Source organism: Sciurus vulgaris (assembly GCF_902686455.1).
Source record: "Sciurus vulgaris genome assembly, chromosome: 5".
Lineage (NCBI taxonomy): Eukaryota > Metazoa > Chordata > Mammalia > Rodentia > Sciuridae > Sciurus > Sciurus vulgaris.
Window position 1 is genome coordinate 98,717,529 of NC_136465.1, and position 24,398 is coordinate 98,741,926.

The following is a 24,398-nucleotide window of genomic DNA, read 5'->3' on the forward strand; positions in this document are numbered from 1 at the left end:
GGTCTAATTATTTATCACAACCTCTTGCTAGCTCATGTTGTTAAACACTTTAGTGATGAGAAACCATTCTCTTCACCTACCTGCATATCTTGGTTCTCTCGGAGAAATTTCCCCACATTTTGCATACTTAAGCTACATAATTGTAGTAAGCATTTCAATTCTTTTATTTTCAAATAATCTGCAGAAGTAGGTAATTCCTCCATTTTGCAAATAAGTAGAGGTTTGGAGGTTAAATAACCCTGCGTGGGTTATATAGCTGGTAAGTAGTAGGACTGGGATTTAAACCAAGGCCTAAATCCAAAGCTTACAATGTTTCTGCTGAACAAAAAATATCTTACTTGACTATTTCAGTCCTCAGAAATATCACACTATTCTGAAATTCTGAAAGAGTCTGAATTTCACAATTTAGCACAACTTTATAATCTTCCACAGCTGGAATACAAACTCCTCAAAGGAGTGTCTATATACAGGAGTACCCAACAGAAGACCAAGCATGGAGCAGGTTCTCACAGCCTGAGTGGAACTGCTGGTGACCTGCAGCAGTAAAGCAGTAATAAACACTTGAAGCTTTTCTATATCTTTAATTCATTTCTTAACTCACAACGAACTTGGGAAGTAGGGACTATTATCTTCATTTTTCAAGGAAAAAACAAACAAAAAAATAAAAACCAAAAAAAAAAGGCAGAGAGTCAAGAAATTTGCCTTAAAACTAGGGGACAGCAGAGCCAGAACTGGCACTCATTCTGGACAGCAGAATCCTTGCTCTTAACAATTTCCCTGTAATGTTTCAGATCAGAAGTAAACTTCCCCATGAATACCACCAAAGATTCTTTTTTTAAATGGCTCATACTTGCATAAAGTTACAAGTTCCTTGAATCTGGGTCATCAGATCCTGCAGTTTTTCTTTCCTCAATACTGGATCCTTTGGAAGAGCAGAGGAAGAACCTACAGGCTGAGGCATGGGCTTAGGCACCTATAAGATAAACCCACTATGTATAAGAAAGAAATTCAAAGTCAACAGCATAATTCAGGATCTCACCATAGCTCAATGAAATTAAAGCAAACAGTAATGTTCATTTATCAAATTTATCACAGGTAAAGAATTTCCACATAAATGCATTTTTGAAATAATTTAAGCAAACTTTAAATGATTTTTCCCCATTCATGATAACCTTAATAGAAATATTTCTTTAAAAGCCTATTTCTAAAGGGAAGACCTAGAATAACAAAACTTCCTTATTAAGAGATGTTCACTACTGATGTTAGTTATCGGTATGTTCTCTGCAGTGAACATACTCTTAATGAGAATGCCACTGACACATACTGAAGATTTTTTTTCTCCCCAGGCCAAAAATTACTACTATTACATTAAATAGTTTTAAGATGTATCTGATTTCAGAAACATTAAGATACAAATACATATACACAAACACACACATCCTAGAACTGAGGAAATACATTATATTTTGTTACAAAGTAAGTATACTCTTGGGGGCTACTGATGTTTAAAAGGTGGTTAGCTAAATCATTTAAAATTGCTGCACATCCTGAATTAGACCTAATTTACAATTTATAATTACTTCTTACAGCTGTTAGGATGCCAGTCTCCATCAGCATCCCTTCTCCAACTTATAATTCACCTGAGAGCTTGTCAAAGATACCAGATAAGTTAATACACCCTTAGTAAATATATGAAGGACTCTTTTAGGATAAAAGTACAAGCTTTCGTGATTAATTTCATTATCTAGCCTTTTGGCTTTGAACTCATTTTGCCCTTGCCTGTACTTAGTCATGTTCTAGACAGCTGAAATCACAAAACAAAAACTGCATTACACAGAGAAGTATCCTCTCAGTTACTAAAAACCCTAAAACTTCACTAGAATGCTGTCTGTGCTATTAAAACGAATCATATACAAGTTCTGACCTTTCCAACTAAGCATTTAACAAATAGCACATTATCGGTATTCTGGCATGGTAAAGATTCAGCATTGCTGTGCCTAGTCAAATTTTACATTATTTAAACAGCTGTCTGGAGGTATTAAATTGGGTTTTTAAATATGTTTCTCAAAATAGTTATGACACTACAATTACTGTTGTATAATATCTGGTTAATGAAATACAGCTACCAAGAAGATAAAGTCAATAATATTAATACTCCAAGAGAGTAACAAAAACAAAAACAAAAAAAGGAAAACAAAAGATGACAAGTAACTCCAACTCTTTTCATAAGACAGAATCGAGCTAGAGGTAGTTCATTTGTTTTTAAAATGTAATTGGCTTTTCTCAAGCCAAATGTTTCAAGCTATTAGAAGGCTAAAGACTCATCAGAAAGCCTTGACTAAAATGGTACAGAAGTACAAGGACCACCACTACACAGAGGCAGAGAACACTAGGAGGATAAGTTCATATTTCTTATAAACCAAGGGTAACAAGTTTGCATTCTCCACAGTGGTGAGCAATCTAGTAACAAGCAACACTAGCATAAAACTGTATCCAAGGATTATTTGTTATTAGCCTCATCTTCCTAGAGTACATTATCATTTCAGAATGAGGCTGCCTTCTTTTTTTCAAAATTTAACTACAAAATATTTAATGCCTACATTTTCTTATCTCTGGAAAATTATTATTTTGAAACAGAAATATAAAACTAACTCAAATAGTTCCCCAAATACCAGGATATTTGTAACCATCATGTATCTTCTTCATAAGAGTACAGGCTACTCTCAGTAGCTACAAATGATAAAACACAGAAAAATGTAACTTCTGTCAGAAAAGGTCACCCCTGTGCCCAGGGGAAGACTCCACAAGAAAAATACAGTGTAATAAGTCCCCGATTTGTGACAAGTATTTATGTTACTCACTTATTCACAATAGGGTCTTGTCTAAAACATCCACCATTTGATGTCATACTGTACCATTAAAAAGTTAGAATTAACATGTATCAAAAAATAACACTAGCCAGGTGCAGCAGCACACACCTATAATCCCAATGACTCAGGAGGCTGAGGCAGGAGGATCAAAAGTTCAAACCCAGCCTCAGAATTTAGCAAGGCCCTAAGCAACTCAGTGAGATCCTGTCTCTAAGAAAACATATAAAAGGGCTGGGGATGTGACTTGGTGGTTAAGTGCCCCTGGGTTCAATTCCTGGTACCAAAAAAATAAATAAGACTAAATAAAAGCAATTAACATGTACTAATACACAAATAAGACAAGATTTACCATAAGTACAGCAGACATAATGTGAAGTTGTTCAGATATCATGTGAAGTCAGATGCTACTGGAACCTTAGCACTGCATAATTAAGTTTAAACTTTCAGTCACAAACTATGTAGTGTAACTCATATAAAACTGTCCTAAGTAAGTCATTGTTCATGGTTAAAATAAATATAACCCTCAACTTTATCTAAAAGAGGTGTCGATAGCCCAGTCATATTGAAATAACACTGTAAATCCATTATGAATGAGGTTCAAATCTGAATTATGTAACTTATTTTTTTGACTCACACAACCCAATTAATTTCATGAGTGTTATTTTCATCACACTTGAATTAGAAATAACTTCCTTATTTCATTAGTGTTCTATGAAACATATTTGATAATATGTTAATATAGGGATTTCATGTCTTTTTCATTAAATATGTGTTGTATCTGGTGAAAAATTGGCATTAAATCTTAACATTTTATAATTGTAGAAATTTCATCTTCAGTTAGACTCCAAGATATACTAAGTTAACTTCAATTTTCTAGGGAAAACAGATCAACTCATTAAAGAGTTAAGGGTATTAAATTAATTTCACAATAAAATTTTTTTTTTTTTTTTTTTTTTTTTTTTTTTTTGCGGTGCTGGGGATCGAACCCAGGGCCTTGTGCTTGCAAGGCAAGCACTCTACCAACTGAGCTATATCCCCAGCCCAAGAATTTTGTTTTTAAAAGAACTTCAATTATCATTACTACAACTCCTTTCTTATGCCTCCACTGACAGAACCAACATACAGATCTACTCACATCTTTGGATTCTGTATTAAACTTCCTGGGCAGGAGCTGGTCATTTGGTATGAGGCTCGCTGTGGCTACTCCCCAGGACTTTGGAGAAATCTGTGATTGTGGTGTTAAAGAGTGTTTTTGACTCTCGACATTGTTTTCCCAGGATTTTGGAGTCCCTGGCTGTTTTGTGTCCTGTTCTTCACACATGGGAGTGGTCCATGACTTGCTGACATTCTGTTCACTCTGCACAGAAGGTGTCCAGGACTTTGGAGTTTGCTTCTTTGGATCCTGTTCTTTATGCAGCTGAACTGGCCAAGGCTTTGGTGTCTCCTGCTTCTTCTGCTCCTCTTGAATGTATCCTGCTTTAGACTTAGGAGTTTCTTGCTTCCACTGGCTGGGAGGTGGCTTGGGTTTAGAGATCTCCAGCTGCTTATGATCTTCCTGCAGAGTTGACCTGAGTTTTGGAATCTCTTGTTTCCTCTGATCTAAGGAAACCGCAGGCTTTGGTGTCTCCTGGGGCTTAACAGGAGACTCCCAGGACTTGAAGGATTTCTGTTTCTTCTCTTGACCATCTGGTTCAGTAAGCATATCCCAACATTTGGGGAGATTTGGTTTTCTAGCATAATCTGCTTCCCAAGATTGCTCTTCATCTTGTTTGCCTGAATAATCCACTTCCGTCATATAGCGTCTGTTAAGAAACTAAACCAGAAAATAATGTGCTTGAGTCATAAAAGTCATACAAGACCTTGAAAGCAATGTTCAACTCTATTAGTATTCCCATATCCACTGGCCTGAGCCACTGTGCTGACATAAAACTTCTGTCCTTATCCTACTTAGAAAGATTGGCCTACTTCCTCGCATTCATTCCTTTTTTCTCAATTAACAGAAATAAAAACTTTGATATTCCAAAAGCAGCTATTTATGTTTGATTCACTGAAGACTGGCAAGAACTGCACATTGTGGTGCCACAATTATTTGATTTATGCCCTTTAACCAAAGCTATTTCACCTCTTTCAGGCTTAGGACCCTTCCACCTACTTGACTCCCTGAATTTAAGGTAGGTCATGTAAGAAAAACTATTTAGCTCTGTTTCCTGAATTTCTAGCCTTTTCTTTTATTCCTTCATATATCAATTATACTATGTTTTCTTCTCCCATTCTTTTCAGCTTCCACAAATTTCAATGTCACTTTTAAAAGAGGAAAAAAATAGCCTTTTCTGCTACCAATGTGAGTAAATTCTGGAGAGAGCATAATGCCATACATCTTTAAATTCTAACACAAGGGTCAAAAACATCAATAATAGCTAATATCACTTATTGTGTGCCAGGTCAAATTCTAAGTAACTTAACTCCTTTAATCCTCACAATAACCCATGAGGCAGACATTATTATTATCCTCATTTTACATATGAGGATAACAGACACAGCTGGGCCAACAATCTTGACCAAAGTCACTAAGCTAATAAGCTGCAGAGCCAGGATTCAAGCTCAGGCTATCTGGCTCCAGAGCCTCAGCTCACAACTACAACACTATACAAAAGTCTGAACAAACAACACCAGCAAATGATCTTTCAGTCTCTTACCTCCTGCGGTTGTATCTCTGGTTGTGCAAGTTCTATAAGGGACTCTGGGAAGATAAAAGAATATTAAATAAATACTAAGTAATTCTAAGTTTTTAAATTTATTACAACTATAATTCATTTCAGCAACATATTTCAGAGGACTCAGAAGAACAATAGCAAAAGAATAGTACAACTAAGCACAGTCATTGCAGGAATAATTCTAAATATTGCTTACTGGTCAAAAGCATGTGGAGGGGCTGGGAATGTAGCTCAGTGGTAGAGTGCTTGCCTAGTACATGTAATGCCCTGGGTTCAACTCCCAGCACTATACATACACAAAGCAATGTGTGGTCTCAGACTAACTAAAGCTAGTAGCTCTCCTACAAAAGATGCTCTGCTAAAGTCAAGTTTCATATAAAAATTTATTTCTGACTGAAAATAATACCATCTCCTCCAACCCAAAATACAGCTTTATTAAAATTCAAATTATAGTTCAGGTCTTATGTGATAAAAATCAGTCATCTCAGCTTGAAAAAGAGCCCTTAAAGACCCCTTCCAAGTCAGTTTAAAGTCAGGAAGGAAGTGAGAAAGAGGGATACTGAAGCACTTGATCTTAGAGTAAAGGGAAGTAAACTTGGAAAATAACTTGACTCTAGCTGGTGGGCACCAGAACCCTGCCTGGACTGCCTCAAGAGACTTTAATAAATTCAACCTCAACAAACAAAAGCAAATTTTTGCTTAAAATCTTTCCTCCTCGGGAAAATAATTTGAGAAGTATATTGCTTTTCTTAATTTTGGCAATTTTTTTTTTCCTAAACCGGTATTTCAACCTTAGATTATTTACATTCTCATTCTACTACAGTATTGGATGCTACTGTAACTTATATTTATGGTACAATTTTAAACAAAATTATCCTACTAGTAATTTAACAGAAAGGTTCATTCAAACTCTATAAATGCCTCATTTTAAACCAATATACTCTCTTGGAACAAAATATAACCTAATGTTTCTTATTAAAGTTCACTCTATAAATCATGGCAACAGAGGTTGGAGATGCTTTCTAAACTCTGGCTTATCTTGAAAAAGTAAAGAATTCTATAGAGACTCTACTGAATTAAAATAAGAAAATCATTTCAAAAAAAAATTTTTAATGCTGTATTAAGAAACCAATAAAGCATTCCAGAGATTTTTTAACAAACCTGAATCTCTGATAGACTCAGTCTTCAATAATGGCTTTTTCTTTTCTGATTGTATTAGCACTTCTTCCTCCAAGGATACTTCTTTTTCCTTAGCATTTTTGGGAACTGGGATGCTTTCAAAATAACCTGAGTTCAGCAATTTAGACAGTAGATCTTTCATGTGTTTGTCTAAGAAAGAGTTAATTAAGACTTAGTTATCACATAACCTAATACTTCACTGAAAATTATGAGGAATAGGAATCCTAATTTTATCCTAGTTACGGTATGTCATTATAAAAGTTAACAGAGATATTCAAATAATTTGTCCCATAAAAAGTAATAAGCAGCCCATCTTTATTTTATGCTGAATCAATATGATTTTTAAAGATTAGAATCTCAAAGTTCAGCAAATTACTGAAGTTTCTCTGGGCCTCCATTTCCAGCATTTGAAAAACTACTAAAATTAGAGATACTAATCAGACTTGACTGTCAAAAATGCACACAATCCCTGAATGAGAGACAAGTCATTTTTGTATTTGCCCACCAAGATGTCACAACTAGGAACTGCTCTGTGTTCCCCATTAAGGCTTCAAGAAACAAAAGACAGTTCCTCAAAAATAACCAATGTAAAACCTGAATTGGAAAATCTCTTAATAAACTATACAATTCCATAATTAAGATTTTACTCTGGGCTGGGAATATAGCTCAGTTGGCAGAGTACTTGCCTTGCATGAACAAGGCCCTGGGTTCAATCCCCAGCACCACAATAAATAAATAAATTAAATAAATAAATAGATTTTACTCTGAAGTGCTGGGGTTGTGACTCATTGGGAGAGCGCTTGCCTAGCACATGGGAGGCACTGGATTCGATCCTCAGCACCACATTAAAAAAAAAGTTATAAAAAAATTATGTTTAAAAAAAATTTTGCTCTGAGTTATATTGTATGTTACTCCTAGCACATCACCATTAGATGATAAAAATCATAAAGTTATAAAGTTGCACACTACAAATAGGTCTAAAGACTATTTCATTTTAAATGTTCAATAAAAACATAATTCCCAAACTCAGCAGAGTTCCCATGCTTAATCTAGGTCTATTATTACTTTCGTAAAAGTACTATTACAGGGCTGGGGTTATGGCTCAGTAGTAGAGCACTCGCCTAGCATGTGTGAGACACCGGGTTCGATTCTCAGCACCGCATAGAAAAATAAATAAAATAAAGTTGTTATGTCCAACCACCACTAAAAATATTCAAAAAAAAAAAAAAAAGTACTATTACATAGATTTTGCCCTTTTCTTTCTTCATCAGTTTTGAGATATACCTTACAAACAATGAAATTCATCTATCTTAAGGACACAGTTTTACCAAATATACAGTCATATTACCACTCATTAGAACCATGATATAAAGCATTTTCATTAACCCAAAAAGTTCTTTCATGTCTGTTTTGCAACCAACGACGTATCTATGTCTTTCCTAGAACTTCATAAAAATGAAATCATACAATATGTACTCATTTATTGTCTGGCTTCATTCACTAGGCTTAATTATTTTGAGATTCATCCATGTTGTTTCACATATGAATAGTTTATTCTTTTTAATTGCTGAGTGGATTCCACTGATTGATATATCTTATTTTGTTTATCCATTTACCAGTTGATGAACATCTAGGCTGTGGGACTGTTATGAATAAAGCTAGTATGAACATTCATGTACAAGTATTCATATGAACATAAAGTTTTTCATTCTTCTTCGGTATTAGAAGTATCAATGCTTGGTCATATAGTAAATGCACACCTTGCCCAGTTTGGCCTTGAACTCCTATGCTCAAGCACTCCTCCTGCCTCAGCCTCATAAGTAGACAGGATTACAGGTGCATGACACCAAACCCCATGCAAGAAATGATTTTTTTTTCAAGAAATAAATTTTTAATTGTGATTTAAACTTTGAGTTAGAAATCTTAATAATTACACATACTTGGATTTTTTTTTAAGAAGCAATTAACTAATGACAAAAATGTCTATTAGCTTCCAGTGAGTTTTCATTATTCTAAGCCAGTATTAAAAAGCTATATACTGCCAGGTATAGTGGCCACACCTGTAATACCAGCAGATAGGGAGGCAGAGACAAGTTCAAGGACGAGTGCAGGTTCAAAGCCAGCCTCAGCAACTTAACAAGGCCCTAAGCAGCTTAGTAAGATCCTGTCTGAAAATAAAAAGGGTTGGGAATGTAGCTCAGTGGTTAAGCATCCTTAATTTAAAAAAAAAAAAAAAAAAAAAGCTATGTACATCACATGTATCCATTTGTTCTTTTTCATTTGACCAATAGATATTTAGGAAGCCAAAAAGAATCATTCCCTCTCCAGATCATTTTCAAATCAATAAAAAACAGTACTTCAACAGACTAACCAAACCATTCATGTTTTCTTATGCCAAACTGGTAGGTAAACCTTGATATTAGCAATGCATAGATTTAAGATTCTTAAATAAAACAGGTACTCCCATTCAGAATAGAGAACTGAACCCCAAAATGATCAAGCTAGTGTTGAAGCCAGCACTATTATTTAGCTTTTATTCTCAAATCATATTGATTTGCCACTTGAAACTTTTTCCTTAAAGTTCCACTTTAGTGAGGACTACACAATAGCTGCTTTTAACAGAACTGAACAAAAGGATCATTTTCCTGATGAATACAGTATTGTCAGACATGTAAGTTCTGATGGACTGACACAGTTTAGACCCTCAATATCATACTAAACTTCTAGACGTAAAGTTTAGTATTTACTGCATAAGTCCAGAGTAGAGAAAACTCACATGTCGTTCCTACCACTGCTTTCTCACTACCTTCCAAAAGGTCCCAAAAGTACAAGGATGACTGCTCCATCTGGTCTTCAACACTGACAAGGAAAAGCAGCATCAGAACAAAGTGGCTTTACAAGCACATATGTACATGTAGAGCAGTACAATTCATGCAATATAACCAATTAACAGTCAAGACATTCAAATGTTAATTTTGTCCATTTTACTCATTGGAAATGAAAATTGAAATTTATAAAGGGTGAAATTTATAAAGTGCCCATTTACAGATTTCAAAAATAAGAAATTTTTCTTAAATCAACAAATATGACTATCAAGGAATAGACCAAAAGAGTTTAAGGCTGCCGGGCTGGGGAGATAGCTCAGTTGGTAGAGTACTCGCTTCACAAGCACAAGGCCCTGGGCTCAATCCCCGGCACCGCAAAAAAATAAAATAAAATAAAAAAGAGTTTAAGGCTGCCAATGAGGTATCATTAGTTATAAAGTAAGTTTTCTAGATGAAAGAAAAACAGGTTGGAATCATTAAAAGCTGCATTTAACTTTAAAGAAAGCAGCTTATTTTTCAAATCACGTTTTGCCAACATTTCACATATTTAAGTATATTACATTTCCAGAACCCAAAGTGAGAAGGAAGCAAAAAGCAATTAAACAGGTAATGATTAAGTAGATTATTAACATGGGATTAAAGAGATATAGAGCTATCTACAGGTAATTAAGAGTTTTGGGGGGGAGCTGGGGATATAGCTCAGTTGGTAGAGTGCTTACCTTGCATGCACAAGACCCTAAATTCAATTCCCAGCACCACAAAAAAAAGTTGCATTGGGTCCTTCATGATATAAGTCTGATTTCTAGTAACAGAGGAAATCTGATTCTGCTTTAACATGACTAACAAACACAAAGTTGGAGCAACTTGTATTTAACAAAGCAAAAACAGAGATGTATTTGTTAACTGATTTACTCCATTTAAACAAAAATAGTAAGTAGCTAACTATAAGGGGAAAAATTAACCAAATGTTGTTGGTCGTAGAATTTACATTATCAGATCTAAGTGTTTATTCACAGCATAATGCCAAATAACAACATGCCAAATAAGTCTCACTTTTAAAGTTTAATGATACTGACCAAGTTAACTTTATTACCTCTATTTAAATACAGCAGGAGTAAGAAGACAAAGACATGAAACAAAAATTTAGGAATAGGGACAGGGATATAGCTCAGCTGGTAGAGTGCTGGCCTCACATGCACAAGGCCCTGGGTTCAATCCCAGCACTGCAAAAAATAAATAAATCAAAAATAAAAAAATTTTTTAAATTAAAAATTTAGGAATATCTACAATTAGTACATGGTTAATATTTGTATGGGGTTGAAACTTGATCAGACTTTTTTTTAAACATTGTTACAATAAAGCAGCATGTTAAGGAGACATTCAAACTTTTTTTCTGGACAATCTATCAAACCTGCCAAAGTTTTCCATATTGAATCAGATTAACATTTTCTTAGTTGCTCTCTCTTTCTTTCTCTCTCTCTCTCTCTACGTATATACATATATATATATATATATACACACACACATACACACATATATGGATATATGTATATATATATATTAAAAAAATTAAAAGGCTAAATAAAGTGCTCTATTTCAGGAAAATTTTTCATTAGCTTACCTCAGACTTTCATTTCTTTCAGGGCAGGTCAGTTTTGAAAATTTAATGAGGTAGTCAAGTTCTTTTGAAGGCAAATACACTGCACCATTCAAGCCCCCAATGAAGTCTTTTTGTACATGTTCCTGTGTCAGATTCTGCAATACATACTGAACTTGAAGTATAGTTCGAAGCTTTTTCTTCTCTGCCTCAAGTTTTAGCATGTGCTCCCTTCTCTGGGCCTTTTTCTGAGCTTTCAGTAGCTGTTAAAACAAGTGCAGAATGACAGCTCTCCACCACCCGTGTTAGCTATTCATAGGTTACAAGATCTAATCCCAAATTCTTGAGATGAGATAATAAATCTTGTTACTGCCAACCTGACCAGTTTGCTTAAATCATCTCCTTTTCCAGTAAAAGAACTCACTGAGTAGACAGGTATGGTGGCCCACACCTGTAAACCCAGCGACTCAGGATGCTGAGACAGGAGGATCACAAGTTCAAGGTCAGCCTCAGTAATTTATTGAGGCCCTAAGTAACTTAGCAAGACCCTGTCTCAAAACACATATATTTTAAAAAGCTGGGGATGTGCTGAGTGGTTAAGATCGCTGGGTTCAATCCCCAATACCAAAACAAAAAAAAACAAAAAAAAGAACTCACGGAGTAATAAACTGATTTGTCTCAGGTAACCAGAGATAAGGGAGTCCAAATATCTGACTCACAACTCCAGGATATACCTAGTGTCTCTAAAAACACCATAATACAATCCAAAATACTAATCGTTGATATCTATACTAGTCTCAAGATTTTATCTTTTCTTATTTATGTATATCAAGACATTTTAGGCCAAATATTTTAAGAAAAACACTTTAATCTGGGGTTTCCAAAAATCCAAAATCCGAAATGCTCCAAATCTAAAATTTATTGAGCAGCAATAAGACATCATAAAAAGAAAATTCCACATCTGATGTCAAGTGACAGGGTGCAGCTATAAAAAAAACAATGATAGCATATTTCTTCTTATTTAAGTGGAAACTCAGAAGTCAGGTTACATTTTTCTTATCCTCCAACTGAGGACCAATTTGGAAAGGAGGAATTTAAATGAAATAAATCACTCCAAATCAACAGTAACGAATGACAACTTTTTTTCTGAACCATGACGTAGAATGATGAATCTCTATAACAAGGGACAGAGTTCATCTCACAATAACAAATACTTTTCTTTTTTTTAGATGCCAGAAGAACAGTAAAGAAAGTTTAAAAAGGGAAAATACTTCTGGGTACAGTGGCCCACACCTGGAATTCTAGTGGCTCAGGAGGCTGAGGCAGGAGGATATTGAGTTCAAAGCCAGCCTCAGCGAAAGCAAGGCACTAAGCAACTAAGTGAGACCCTGTCTCTAAATAAAATACAAAATAGGGTTGGGGATGTGGCTCACTGGTCGAGTGCCCCTGAGTTCAATCTCTGGCACCCAAAAATGAAAGAGAGAAAATATCAAAAACATAGAAGAGACTATTTATAAGGCATACTCACCATGGAAACAAATTTTTTTTAATTTCCTCAATTGTTGAAACATGACCTTTAATGGGTTTTCTAATGCTAAAATCTTGAAACGGTGAAGAATATTTGATTAAGGAATGCTTAAGACTTTATATTAATTACCGACTAAATATGTGAGAAATAAAAGTTGAAAAATTTGTATTGCCAACATAGAGAACTTAACTATTAGGGAGGTCAGACTTAATTTAATATGAATCACAAATTTTCCATGATAATTTTCATGCCTCTCAATAAGAGTACCAACTCTGTTTCCTCCTTTATTAAATAATGTGTAACTAATGAGCCTATATCGTGTAAATTTATAAGCATATGTTCAAAACTATCTTCAATATACTCATCAAAATTATTCTCCTCAATGATTTTTGTAATTCCACAATGAAATAAAACATTAAATAACCAATAGTTTATTCAGTGTCTCGTGTTTCAGGTGCCATTTGTGTTCCCTTGAAACTTCAGAAATCTGAAAAAATAATAGCTGTCCTCAATCTTTAATACCAATATAATATCAGCAGAAATTAGAAGGATGATAAACAAACATTGTGATTACATACTGACATTTCTTTAAGGTGATTAAACTTTTAAGAAAAGCAAAAACATACTCACATCTTGGCTTAGTCCAGAAAAGGTTTTCTGAAGCTCCTTGGCAAATTCCAAATTATGTAGCACTTCCTCATATTTCTCTACTGCTTCCTACCATACAGAATAAGAAAAGATCAATTCTGTGACCATATAGGTACAAACGTCAAAATAAATGTACCTTAAATATAGCACAGTTAAGACTTTATGAACTAGCCATTTGCTATATACATATTGAAAAGTACTTACCTAAGGAAAAATAACAAGTATCAGTACAAGTTTTATGAAGTTAAATGTAAAAATTCCACTTTAATTCTAGAAATTTTTCTAGAAGTTTTGTACTAGAAATCATATCCCTAATTCTACCCTATTTATGAAGTTTATGTCAGAGAGGTCTGTGGGTTTTAAGAGCACTGAGGCTACAGGATTTCTCTGTAAATATTTATTCACTCAAATGTACAGTAGCACAGTAAGTATCACATAAATCAGTGAGCAATATCAAGACACTTATTACATGGTAGAACATACATATAAACAATTACTTATTAACAAACAATATCCTATAGGAAATTAAAGGAGCAAGTTTAAGATTTCTCAAATGAACAAAATTGATTTTAAAGGAAGAATGACTTTATTCATGAGCATGGAACTCAAATCTATATGAAAGGGTCAATTTGAAACAGAACAAAATAGGGAACTTGCTCAACCAGATAAAGAAATAAAAAGCCTCAATAATTAAAAGAGTATAGCATTGAACTCCCAGATATTGACCAAAAGAAATGAAAACATGTCCACAAAAAGATGTGTATGTGAATGTATATAACAAGACTGCTGTTGTAGCCCAAAATAAAAACAATCCAAATATCCACCAACTGATAAACAAAATGTGCATATCCATATAGTTGAATACTATACGATACATACATATGACATGGTCAAATATCAAAAACATTAGGCTAAGTAAAAGAAGCCAGATGCAAAAGACTTTATTTTATAGAAAATGTCCACAAAAGACAAGTTTACACAAATAGAAACAAATCAGGGCACAAAAGGGAACATTAGGGATAAAACTGGATTGTAGTGATAATTGCATAACTCCACAAATATACTATAAATCATTGAATTGTTCAATTATAATACGTTTATTTTGTGGCATGTATGTTATACCTCAGTAAAGCCGTTGGGGAAAAAGTCTGACAATACTAAGTCTCTATGAAGGTATAGAAAACTAATACTTTGTACTATCAATATTAGTATAAATTGGTACAATAATTCTGGAAGACAGTTTGAAATTTTTACCCATTAAGTTAACTATGGACAAACCTTACAGCCCAGCAATATGTATATACCCTAGGAAAAAAAATCTTTCTCCCATGTCTCAATAACACATACATTTAAGATTGATGAAAGTAGAATTATTCAAAATCAAGCAACTCAAGCATTCATCTGTTTACAGACTACTATTAAGGTCTTCTGTAATTCTCATTTGATTAATTTCTCAGAGCCTTCAACAAAAAGGCACTCTTCTACTTTATAAACATCTTGCTTCCCTTATCAATAAACTTCCAGCTGCTTATTTGCCAACAATATTTCCATTAACGTCTCTCACTTCAGTTTCTAGCACCTGAAAGATAGGTGTAAGACCTACTGCACAAAGATACTGTAGAATTTAAATGATTTAAGACTTATAAAACATTTAGAATGATGCATGACTCCTAATAAGTTCACTGTGTCTTTAGCCATTGTCCAAACATGAAATGTCAGAGATCCTCAGGACTCTATTCTCAGTGTCTTGTTCAGCTTTCTATAATCCTGCCCAAGATAGTGTCATCTTCTCTAACGGTTCAATCTCTAGACTAAACTTTATGCTCCAGATCATATACTTTTAAATACATACCCCATAATACCTCACAAGCACATTAAAATCAGAGTTTAGAGCCAAAAGTGGTTTTAGGATTGCACAGTTGGGTGGCTGGCAAAATCATTTAATGAGCTTAGAAATACCAGGGAAAGGAGGTTTCTGTTTTGTGTGGATGAGGTTAAAAAAAAAAGCTCAAATTTTTTTTTTTTTTTTTTTTTTGCAGTGCTGGGGATTGAACCCAGGGCCTTGTGCTTGAGAGGTGAGCACTCTACCAACTGAGCTATCTCCCCAGCCCTCAATTTTGTACTGAGACTTCTGTTTCACAATAAGGACACTAGAGACAAGAAGACTGAAGTCCCAAGAAAAGGCTATGAGTTAGGGAAGATAATGGAAAGTTAAGGTTGCCTGCCTTGATTAGGCCAATAGAAGAGAATGATAAAGGAAAGATGATTCTATATTTTTTTTTTCCTTTTTGTGTGGTACTGCAGATTGAACCCAGGGGTGCTTAACTACTAAGCTATATCCTCAGCCCTTTCCTTCCGCTTATTTTGAGACAGTCTTACTAAGTTGTCCAGGCTGAACTCAAACTTGCAATCCTCCTGCCTCAGCCTCCCAAATCACTGGGATTACAGGCCTGGGCCACTGTGTCCAGAATATTTCACGTTATTTAACAAGTTTAGCAAGTACATTAAATATAACACAGGATCAGAGTTTAGAAGTAAGAGAAAGAAACCATATCCTAATTCTTTAATGGAAAAAACTTCTGTGGAACCAAAGGTATCAAGTGCCCCGTGCCTATTGCTCAAGAACTCACTTGTCTCTTGGTTCTCCATTTCAAATCCATATCTGAACTAAAACATAGTTATAAATGGAACTCTTAAAATCAACTCAATTAAGAAATTCTTCTTACCAGGCATGGTGGCACACACCTGCAACCCCAGTAAGTTGGGTGGCTGAGACAGGAGAATTACAAGTTCAAGGCCAGCCTTAGTAACTTAGCAAAATTCTGTCTCAAAATAAAACAGGGCTAGAGGGGTGAGGTCAGTGGTAGAATACCCTGGGTTCAATTCCCAGTACAGCCAAAAAAAAAAAAAAAAGCCATATAGATAAGAGAAAGCTTTACTTATAGTATTACCAATGTCTGTTGGGTTAAAGAAGAAAATCAAACTAAAATTATCAAATTTCTTACAAATTTAAAAATAAAGTATCAAACGGTAAAATTATGGCATTTGCAGGCAAATGGATGAAATTGGAGACCATCATGCTAAGTGAGATAAGCCAAACTCAAAAAACTAAAGGACGAATGATCTCGCTGGTAAGTGGATGATGACACATAAGGGGGAGGGCGGGAGGAGTTAGTGTTAGGGATAGGGTTAGGGTTAGGGTTAGGGAGGGGGGCAAGAATGGAGGAAGAAAGGACTGTTTAGAGGGAAAAGAAGGGTGGGAGGGGTGGGGGGAAGGTAAAAAATAATAGAATGAATCAAACATTACCATATGTAAATTTATGATTAGACAAATGCTATGCCTTTAACCCATGTACAAACAAACAACATGTATCCCATTTGTTTACAATAAAAAAAAAAAGTATCGAAACCTAATATAGCTAAAGCAGTGCTTAAAGGAAAAATCATACTCTAAGAAATTTTAAAAATAAAGTTTTTGTTAGAAAAAGTAGCAAACAAATCAAAAGGGAACAGAAAAAGGCAAAAAGTGAAAATTTTAAAAATCCAAAACCTAATTCTTAAGGGAAAAAAAAAAATGTGTGTATGTGTGTATGGTGTATATGTATAAATACATATATATACACTTTTTCTATAGACATATATGTGTACACACACACACACACACCTATCACTACCTAGCTTCATTAAGGATAAACGGAGGTCTGCCTATGTAGGTTGCCAGAACTGAAGTGGACTGCACAGTGGGAAAGAAAGAAAGCACTCCTTGGCAGAAATTTTTAAAGGTTAAAATAATCTCAAGATAAAAATAAATAAATAAATAAATGAGGAAATACAGCCACAAAAGTTAAAAATAAATAGAAAGTACCCAAATATGCAGGCATGAACTTTTATTAAAGGAACAACTTCATCCCAATCTATGCAAATAAATTTTTAAAAGTAGATAAAATAAATGATCTTCAAGGAAAAGTTTTTGAAAGTTGATTCCAAAAGAAAAATCTAAACAAAATCAATTTTCAAAGGAAAAAAAATTGACAATATTTTCAAAGAGCTCCATTCCCACCTCAAAAAAAAAAAAAATTTCAGATAGATTCACAGTGGAGCTCAACCAAACTTTAAAGTTTATGTATTATGGAGACTACTGACACATAAAATAAATTTTAAAAAATAAAGTGAATGAATAAGTGTAGTACAAAGAATATTTAGGGCAGTGACACTATTCTAAATGACACTATAATGACAAAATACACCAAAGGGGCTGCAGGTATATGCTTCAGTGGCAGAGTATTGACCTACCATACAAACTTCTGGGTTCAATCCCTAGTACCTATCCCCCCCACAAAAAAAAAAAAAAAAAAAAATGAAATAAAGAAAAGATAAACAATATGCAACACCAAAAGTTTAGTTCATAAACTATGAACTTTAGGGTGATGATGATGTGACAATGAGGTTTATCGAATGTAACAAATGCACCTCTCTGGTGAGGGACATATATAATGGAAGAGGCTGGGGGTAGGCAAGGGAGCACGTGGGAACTTGTATTTTTTGCCCAATTTCCCTATAAACCTAAAATTGCTCAAAAACTAAAGTCTATTAAAAAATAGGAAAAGACAAAAATAAAGACCACCCAAAAAGTACCTATAGTAGGCTAAATTGTATAGAAAATGAGGGTTGGAAGAAGGATATTTATTTATATAAATTTAAAGAAATTCTGGAAGAACATAACAATCTATTAACAATGAATATATAGTAATATGAGAACTGACCACAGAAAAGATGGGGTGAAAGAAAAACTACAACTTTTTAAATATTTCCTAGTTTCTGAATTGTATGAAATATTAACGATTTTAAAAACTAAACTCAGGGCTTTTGTTTTTTACCTTTAATTGACATAGTAACTGTACATGCTTGTGGGCTAGAGTGTGATATTTCTATACATGTATACATCATATAAGGATCATATCAGGGTAAGTGGCATTTCCATCACCTTGAATATTTATCATTTCCTTGTGTTGAGAACATTCAGATCCTCTCTACTAGCTATTTTGAAATACACAATTAATAGTTGTCAACCTGATATGCACCAGATACTATTTCCTTTTGATCTATTAAGCCTCTGGTCTCACTACATTCACCCAGAGTTTTATTAAGAAACCCGTGTGTCTGACAAAGAATCATAAATCACTTACCAACTGATCTGGATTAAGTTGCTCTCCATTTTTCAGACGATCTTTGTAATCTTCCAGTTTGAGCTGCAAAAGAGAAACTTGTATCTACTATGATCTGATAAAAAATTCTGAAGCAAATAAATACCAGACCTTGTTCCCTTTGAAAACCAAGTTCTTGAAGTAAGCTATCAATATGCAAGAATACCATTTTACTACAGGCAGGCAGCAATTAAACCACATAGGATAACATTACTCTGGTCTGCACTGTTCCAGGGTAGCCAGTCCCTTTGTCCCGCAGAGTTGAGCCCTCAGATTTGCCACTACTTTTTTGTATTGTTTCATTCAACTGCTGCAACAAAACCCTGACATTGGCTAACTTTAGGCTTTAGGTCAACATCTCAATGGTGCAACAGCTTTAACTCCAAGCACAGCCTGAATATCATAGGTATAAGCCATTGAAAATGGGATGTTCTAATGCTGGTGTTTCAACTATTTCTGTAGTTGCAATAGGAAAGTGCCTCTCTTGAGGTGAAACAGGTAATAACCATGTATCCATGCACCCCAGGAGTTGGAGCAGTAGGACAGGGCTGAGTGATGATAGGGCAGTGTGGCAGCTGCTTCATGTTCCCCTTTCATTTAATTCTCACAACTCTAAGGTAAGTAGAAGTCTCTTGTTTTAAAAATTGAAGAAATGGATTAGGTGATCGAATTCCCAACATGTATGAATACTTCTGAAGAAGGAGCTCCACAAAAGTAAATTTTTGGCTATGTGATTAATGGAATCCGTGGTGATTTAGTGACCCAGTGTAAGAGTAACAAAATTTCAAACAGTTTGTTGTAAAGGACCACAGTAGAGCCATTAAGAATAAAAGGTCTGCTGGGCATGGTAGAATATGCCTGTAATCCCAGCAACACAGGAGGCTGAGGTAGGAGCACAAGTTCAAAGTCAACCTCAGCAACTTAGTGAGGCCCTAAGCAACTTAGTGAGACCCTGTCTCAAATTTTAAAATAATAAAAGGGGTTGAGGATGTGGCTTAGTGGTCGAGCACCCCCTAGGTTCAAGGTTCAATCCCCAGTACAAAAAAAAAAGAAAGAAAGAAAGAAAGGTCTTGGGAAAGGAGAAATACTGAGGAATGATATTGGCCAAATTATATTGTTATACTGTGTGAGGTTACAACAAATCCTGCTACCACGTACAACTACATGCACCAATTAAAAAATGTGGGGAAATAAAAGAATGTAAGGTCTTCATAGTACTTAATCACACTGAACCTAGAGAAGTTTCCCAAAAATGTGCACAAAGGGAGCATCTATCAACATGTTAGATGTTTCTGATGTATGAAGCATAATAAATGCAAAAAAGGGGGACTTTTTTGGTACTTGGAGATTTATCCCAGGGACATTTAACCATGAGCCACATCCCAGCCTTACAATCCTTCTGCCTCAGCCTCCTGAGCCACTGGGATTACCCACCACACCAGGCTGAAAAAAAAAAAAAGGGATTTAAAAGGACAGTATGGTGCTAGATTGTTAGAATATGAAAGTACTGGAAATGATGGGGAAAGCTTTCATGAGAAGAAATGTGACAGGTTCACAAAATACACATATCCCACTACATGCTAGCCCAAGTTCACTCCTATTAACCAGTCTACGTGTCTAGCAATTGAGATTTTATTATTAGCCTGTATGCTAGTTACAAATAATTCATTTTCCAGGACCTTTAAATGAAGGGGTTTTTTTGTTTTTTTTTTTTTTTTAAAGAACAACATTATTCTAAAATTATAAAAATTATAAAGGTAAAATACTTTTTCTCTCTTGCTTTTTAAGACAGGGGTCTTGCTATATTGCCCAGTCTGGCCTTGAACTCCTGGGCTCAAGCAATTCTCCTGCCTCAGCTTCCCAAGTAGTTGGGACTAGAGGCACATGCCCCGGTACCGGCTCAAAGCATTCTCCTCTTAAAAACTTCTATTTATAATTAGACTACTTAATGCATAGGGACTTACCTTAGTCAATCATATGCCCCCAACCCTGTGGTGCTCAATTGGGCAATTCTGTCCCCCAGAGGCATATGGCAATGTCTGGAGATAGTTTGGGTTATCACAACTTGGGGAGTTAGAGGAAAGTGGACCCACATCTTTTGGTAGAGACAAGGAATGTCACTAACCATCCCATAATGCTCAGGATAGCTCCTCACAGCAAAGAATTATCTGGCACAAAATATCACTGGTGTAAAGGTTTCAAATTCTGTTCTAATTTCATGGTTAAACTTACTAGTTCAGTTATCTGCTGAATTACATGACATTTTCCTGATAGGAAACTTCCTAAAGGAAGCACAAATGTAAAAAAATTCTTTTCTAGCATTACAGTAGCCACAACTTAAGGTTATTTTTCATACTAAACTTGATATTTAAGGAAATATATAAAAAATAAATTGCATTTATTAGAGCCATAATAATGACATAAACCCACTATATTTTTCAAGCATTTCTCAGGTTCCTCCTGTATTAGCGTTAAGAGTCTTAAAATGCTTTCCCAGAAGCTTGAAACAAAACCACTGGTACTGTGAGGTATTCAAAATTAAAGAGGAACAATAGTTGAGCTAGAGAATATAGGTTTACATATATGTTTACATTCATAGTTTATGCTTTGACTAATTCTCATAGTGGTAGGGAATTTGTGCTGACACAGCAAAATTTACCTTATCACACTTTTGATCAAATGCATGCATTCAAAAGAAAAATGGTGAAGCTATTAGCAACTGGCCCTTCTTTACTTCCTTCTTAACTTAAAAAGAAAGGAAGAAAGAAAGAGAAAGAGAGAAATGGGGGTGAGGGGAGATAAAGTCAACCAGATTTTAAAAAATATCTTGAAACCCTCCATTAAAAGCAACTTCCCAGGATTAGGGGTGTAGCTCAGTGATAGAGCACTTGCCTAGCATGTTTGAGGCCCGGGGTTCAATCTCCAGCACCACAAAAAGAATTTAAAAAATAATAATAATAAGCCAAACAACCTTCCTACAGTTTAACTAGATCTTGACATAAAAGTATTTAGGAGCATGTAGGTCCAGATACGTTACTCAGCTTACTGTTTAAAGCAGAAGAGAATCATGACACAACAAAGCAATGTTCAGCACTGTTTCACAGGCTACATGACTCAGGAAATGGGAAATGATTTGATACATCAGCATTTACTATAACTTTAAACTGATAATAACCCCTGGGCCTTTTTACAAGGCTGTCCACAATACTTTTACCTACCAATCTTAAACCAACACCTAGCAAACATAAAAATCAGTGCTGAAACATTTTTTGGCTCTACCATGGTTAAAGCTTCCAATGACTGCAGCAGCTATACTGCAATATCAACTGCTGCAGAAGTCACAAGGAAAACAAGCTAAAAAAGCAGGCTTTTATTCATCGAGGAAAAAAAACATTAATACTCAAAAAAAATCTGCCCTAAAATAACTAGCTCTTCAAGAATTTCAAGAGCAGTATGCATAATAGTTTCACTATGAAGAATACTATTATTCAGCTGTGCTGACAAAAGAAACAAAAGGTTTAATACATTCAATATTTGGCCTGCTTGTTTAAATTGTTCTCAGACAACTAAATCCCAAGGTTAGTTATATCTTCAGGAAAGAAGATCGATAATTCTTGACAAAGAAAATGTCAACTTTTTAACCCTTGTTTAAGATCATGCATATACAGGGCTGGGAGGGGAAAAAAGTTACCTTCTTTTTCTCGATGTTTCTAATTTTGTGTTTAAGGCATATGAGTCCATTATCAATATAGGTCTCATATGCCTGGGAAGGAGATGCAGCAGAACTGAGAGTAGACTGCAGGGGGCTGAGGGCCCGCTGGCTTTCCCCGTGCTGATTGTGGTTCACTTGGGGCTTGGCTGACTTCATATTCCCCTCTCTTCCCTCCTCTGAATGGCCTGAAGGTGACTGGTAACCAAAAGGGGATGGAGAGAGTTGCACCATTGAAACAGATGAGGCTGAAGGAGGGGGGGAAAAAGTTAAGTATAAAAATAAACTAGAGGGACAAGCCAGGCTTTAACTTCCCTGGGGAAGTTTAGACCCACTTTCTTAAAATTCTCTTCCACAGAAGTGAATTCAGAACCTAATGGTGCTTCAGATACTAGATGTCCATCCCATTATTTTTTAAAAAATAATTAGTGACAAGCACTCGCCAATAAGAATAGCCTTTACATAAGCAAAATCTACAATATGGGGGATATTTCCAGAAATTCGATTTTCCACATGGTCAGGAAGAACAACCCATAAGCCATGGTTTCCAAGCTCCTCTCTTAAGGGCATTATCACAGTCTGGATAATTTCTGTGATCAAATGATCTCTCACATGCACATACAAATAAGCTTTCTATGTTGGGATCTCTAAAGCAACCACTGGAACCTCTTTATCTGATCCCTCTCTCGCAGCCCCCAATCTCAATTATGAATGACATTTAAAAGAAAATCTTAAACTCACTCGCTAAGTGAACCAGCAGTTTCTTGAACAAGAATGTTAAGTTCCCTTTGATCGCTCTAGGACCTAGAGGTTAAGTCCATTTCTACTGGACATTTTCAGTCAGGTACCCAATCAAGCTGCTATCACCCGAGTTGATTTTCGGATTGTCTTAGGCATCCTAGCAAGCATTCAACTGCCCTCATCAGTGGCCCTTGGGCACTGAGGTATGCATCCCACGCCCCTCAGGAGCATCCCAAAGCAAGGGCAAAACAGGCGCCTAGCACACCAGCGCTGATTCCAAGTCCCCAAATGGGTCCGCGCTTGGGGAACCTCGACCCAGCCGCCCCGAAGGGACCGACCCCTCCCCCTTCCCACAGCCCTCGGGGGCCACTTCTGCAAGGTCGCTGGGGAGGCCGACCTGGGGAGAAAGGCACGAGCCGCTGCCCTCGAGGACCCCGCCCAGCGATGCAGAGCCCCCCTCCACCTCGTCACTGCCACCCGGACCTGCCCACCCTCGCCAGGCGGGTCACCTCCCCACGCCGCGCCGACCGAGGCCGCCGCAGCCCGGCTTCACCTCCCCAGGCCGCCAAGGCCGCCGCTGCCGCAGCCCGGGCCCGCCTTCGAAAGCCGGCGGGAGCCAGGCGAGCTGCGGAGGTGGACCGGCGCCACCCCGCACTCGCGTCTCCTCCTCCTGTCTCCTCCCTCTCCCCTCCCAGTCCCGGCCCGCGGCGTCTGTGGCGCCGGGCGCTCCGCCGACTCAGCCGCTCGTGCCCAGGCCCGCCCTTTCCGCCGCGCGCAGCTTTTATAAGCCGCGCCCCGCCCCGTCCCCCGCCCGCGCGCGCGCCCGCGGGCCGCCCCGCCTCCTTCCGGCGTCTCTGCCCCGGCCGCCGGCGGCCTCTGCCAGCTGGGCGTTCGTTCCCCCGGACCTGGGGCTGGCGGTCGGTCAGGAGAGGGCGCATTCTCCAGCGGTTGCAAATTGCTGGGCACCAGGTGACCGGCGTAAGGACGAACGCCGGTAGGCGGTAAACCGCGCAGCCCCATCGGCGGGGCCTTACTGATTGCATTCAGCACGAATTGGCAGCGCAACCTTGAACAGGTGATTTCAATGCCTCGAAAAGGGCAACACCTTTTTGAGCCCTTTGTGGAACTGCCAAATAAACCAGTCTTGCCTCTGGTGATTTAGGTGGGCACTTGTGAAATGCAGAGGCGTCTTTGCCACTTGGGTAACACCCTTCTTAGTACGATGGAGAAAATCATCATTTCCAAAGCAGGGACTTTGGAGCAGAATGCCCCAGATCAGCGTTGCCCCAAAACCATACTAAGGCAACTCTGCATCCTTCATTAATAAAGATTATGTTTATTTGGGCTGTTATTTGTTGCTGTGAAATAGATGAATTCATTAGC

At 36.7% G+C, this 24,398-nt stretch overlaps 1 protein-coding gene across 18 annotated transcripts in view; it reads right to left on the reverse strand.

The window, feature by feature from the left end:
• The window catches only part of CAPRIN2 (caprin family member 2), a 42,017-nt gene extending 18,260 nt beyond the window's left edge, over nt 1–23,757 (reverse strand). For 4 of the 18 annotated variants that reach the window (XM_079139284.1, XM_079139297.1, XM_079139288.1 and 1 more), the window contains exons 1-9: nt 22,257–22,988; nt 18,548–18,610; nt 13,344–13,430; nt 11,210–11,448; nt 9,540–9,622; nt 6,746–6,913; nt 5,567–5,610; nt 4,006–4,683; nt 851–973 (exon numbers count right to left, since the gene is read on the reverse strand). In XM_079139284.1, coding sequence (XP_078995410.1) covers nt 851–973; nt 4,006–4,683; nt 5,567–5,610; nt 6,746–6,913; nt 9,540–9,622; nt 11,210–11,448; nt 13,344–13,430; nt 18,548–18,610; nt 22,257–22,508 — 1,737 coding nt within the window. In that variant the 5' untranslated portion in view covers nt 22,509–22,988. Of the gene's footprint in view, nt 1–850; nt 974–4,005; nt 4,684–5,566; nt 5,611–6,745; nt 6,914–9,539; nt 9,623–11,209; nt 11,449–13,343; nt 13,431–18,547; nt 18,611–22,256; nt 22,990–23,015; nt 23,390–23,506 lie in introns of those variants that run through there. The other 14 variants (XM_079139300.1, XM_079139296.1, XM_079139286.1 and 11 more) reach the window with 12 other exon arrangements.
• Nucleotides 23,758–24,398: the final 641 nt, after the last annotated feature.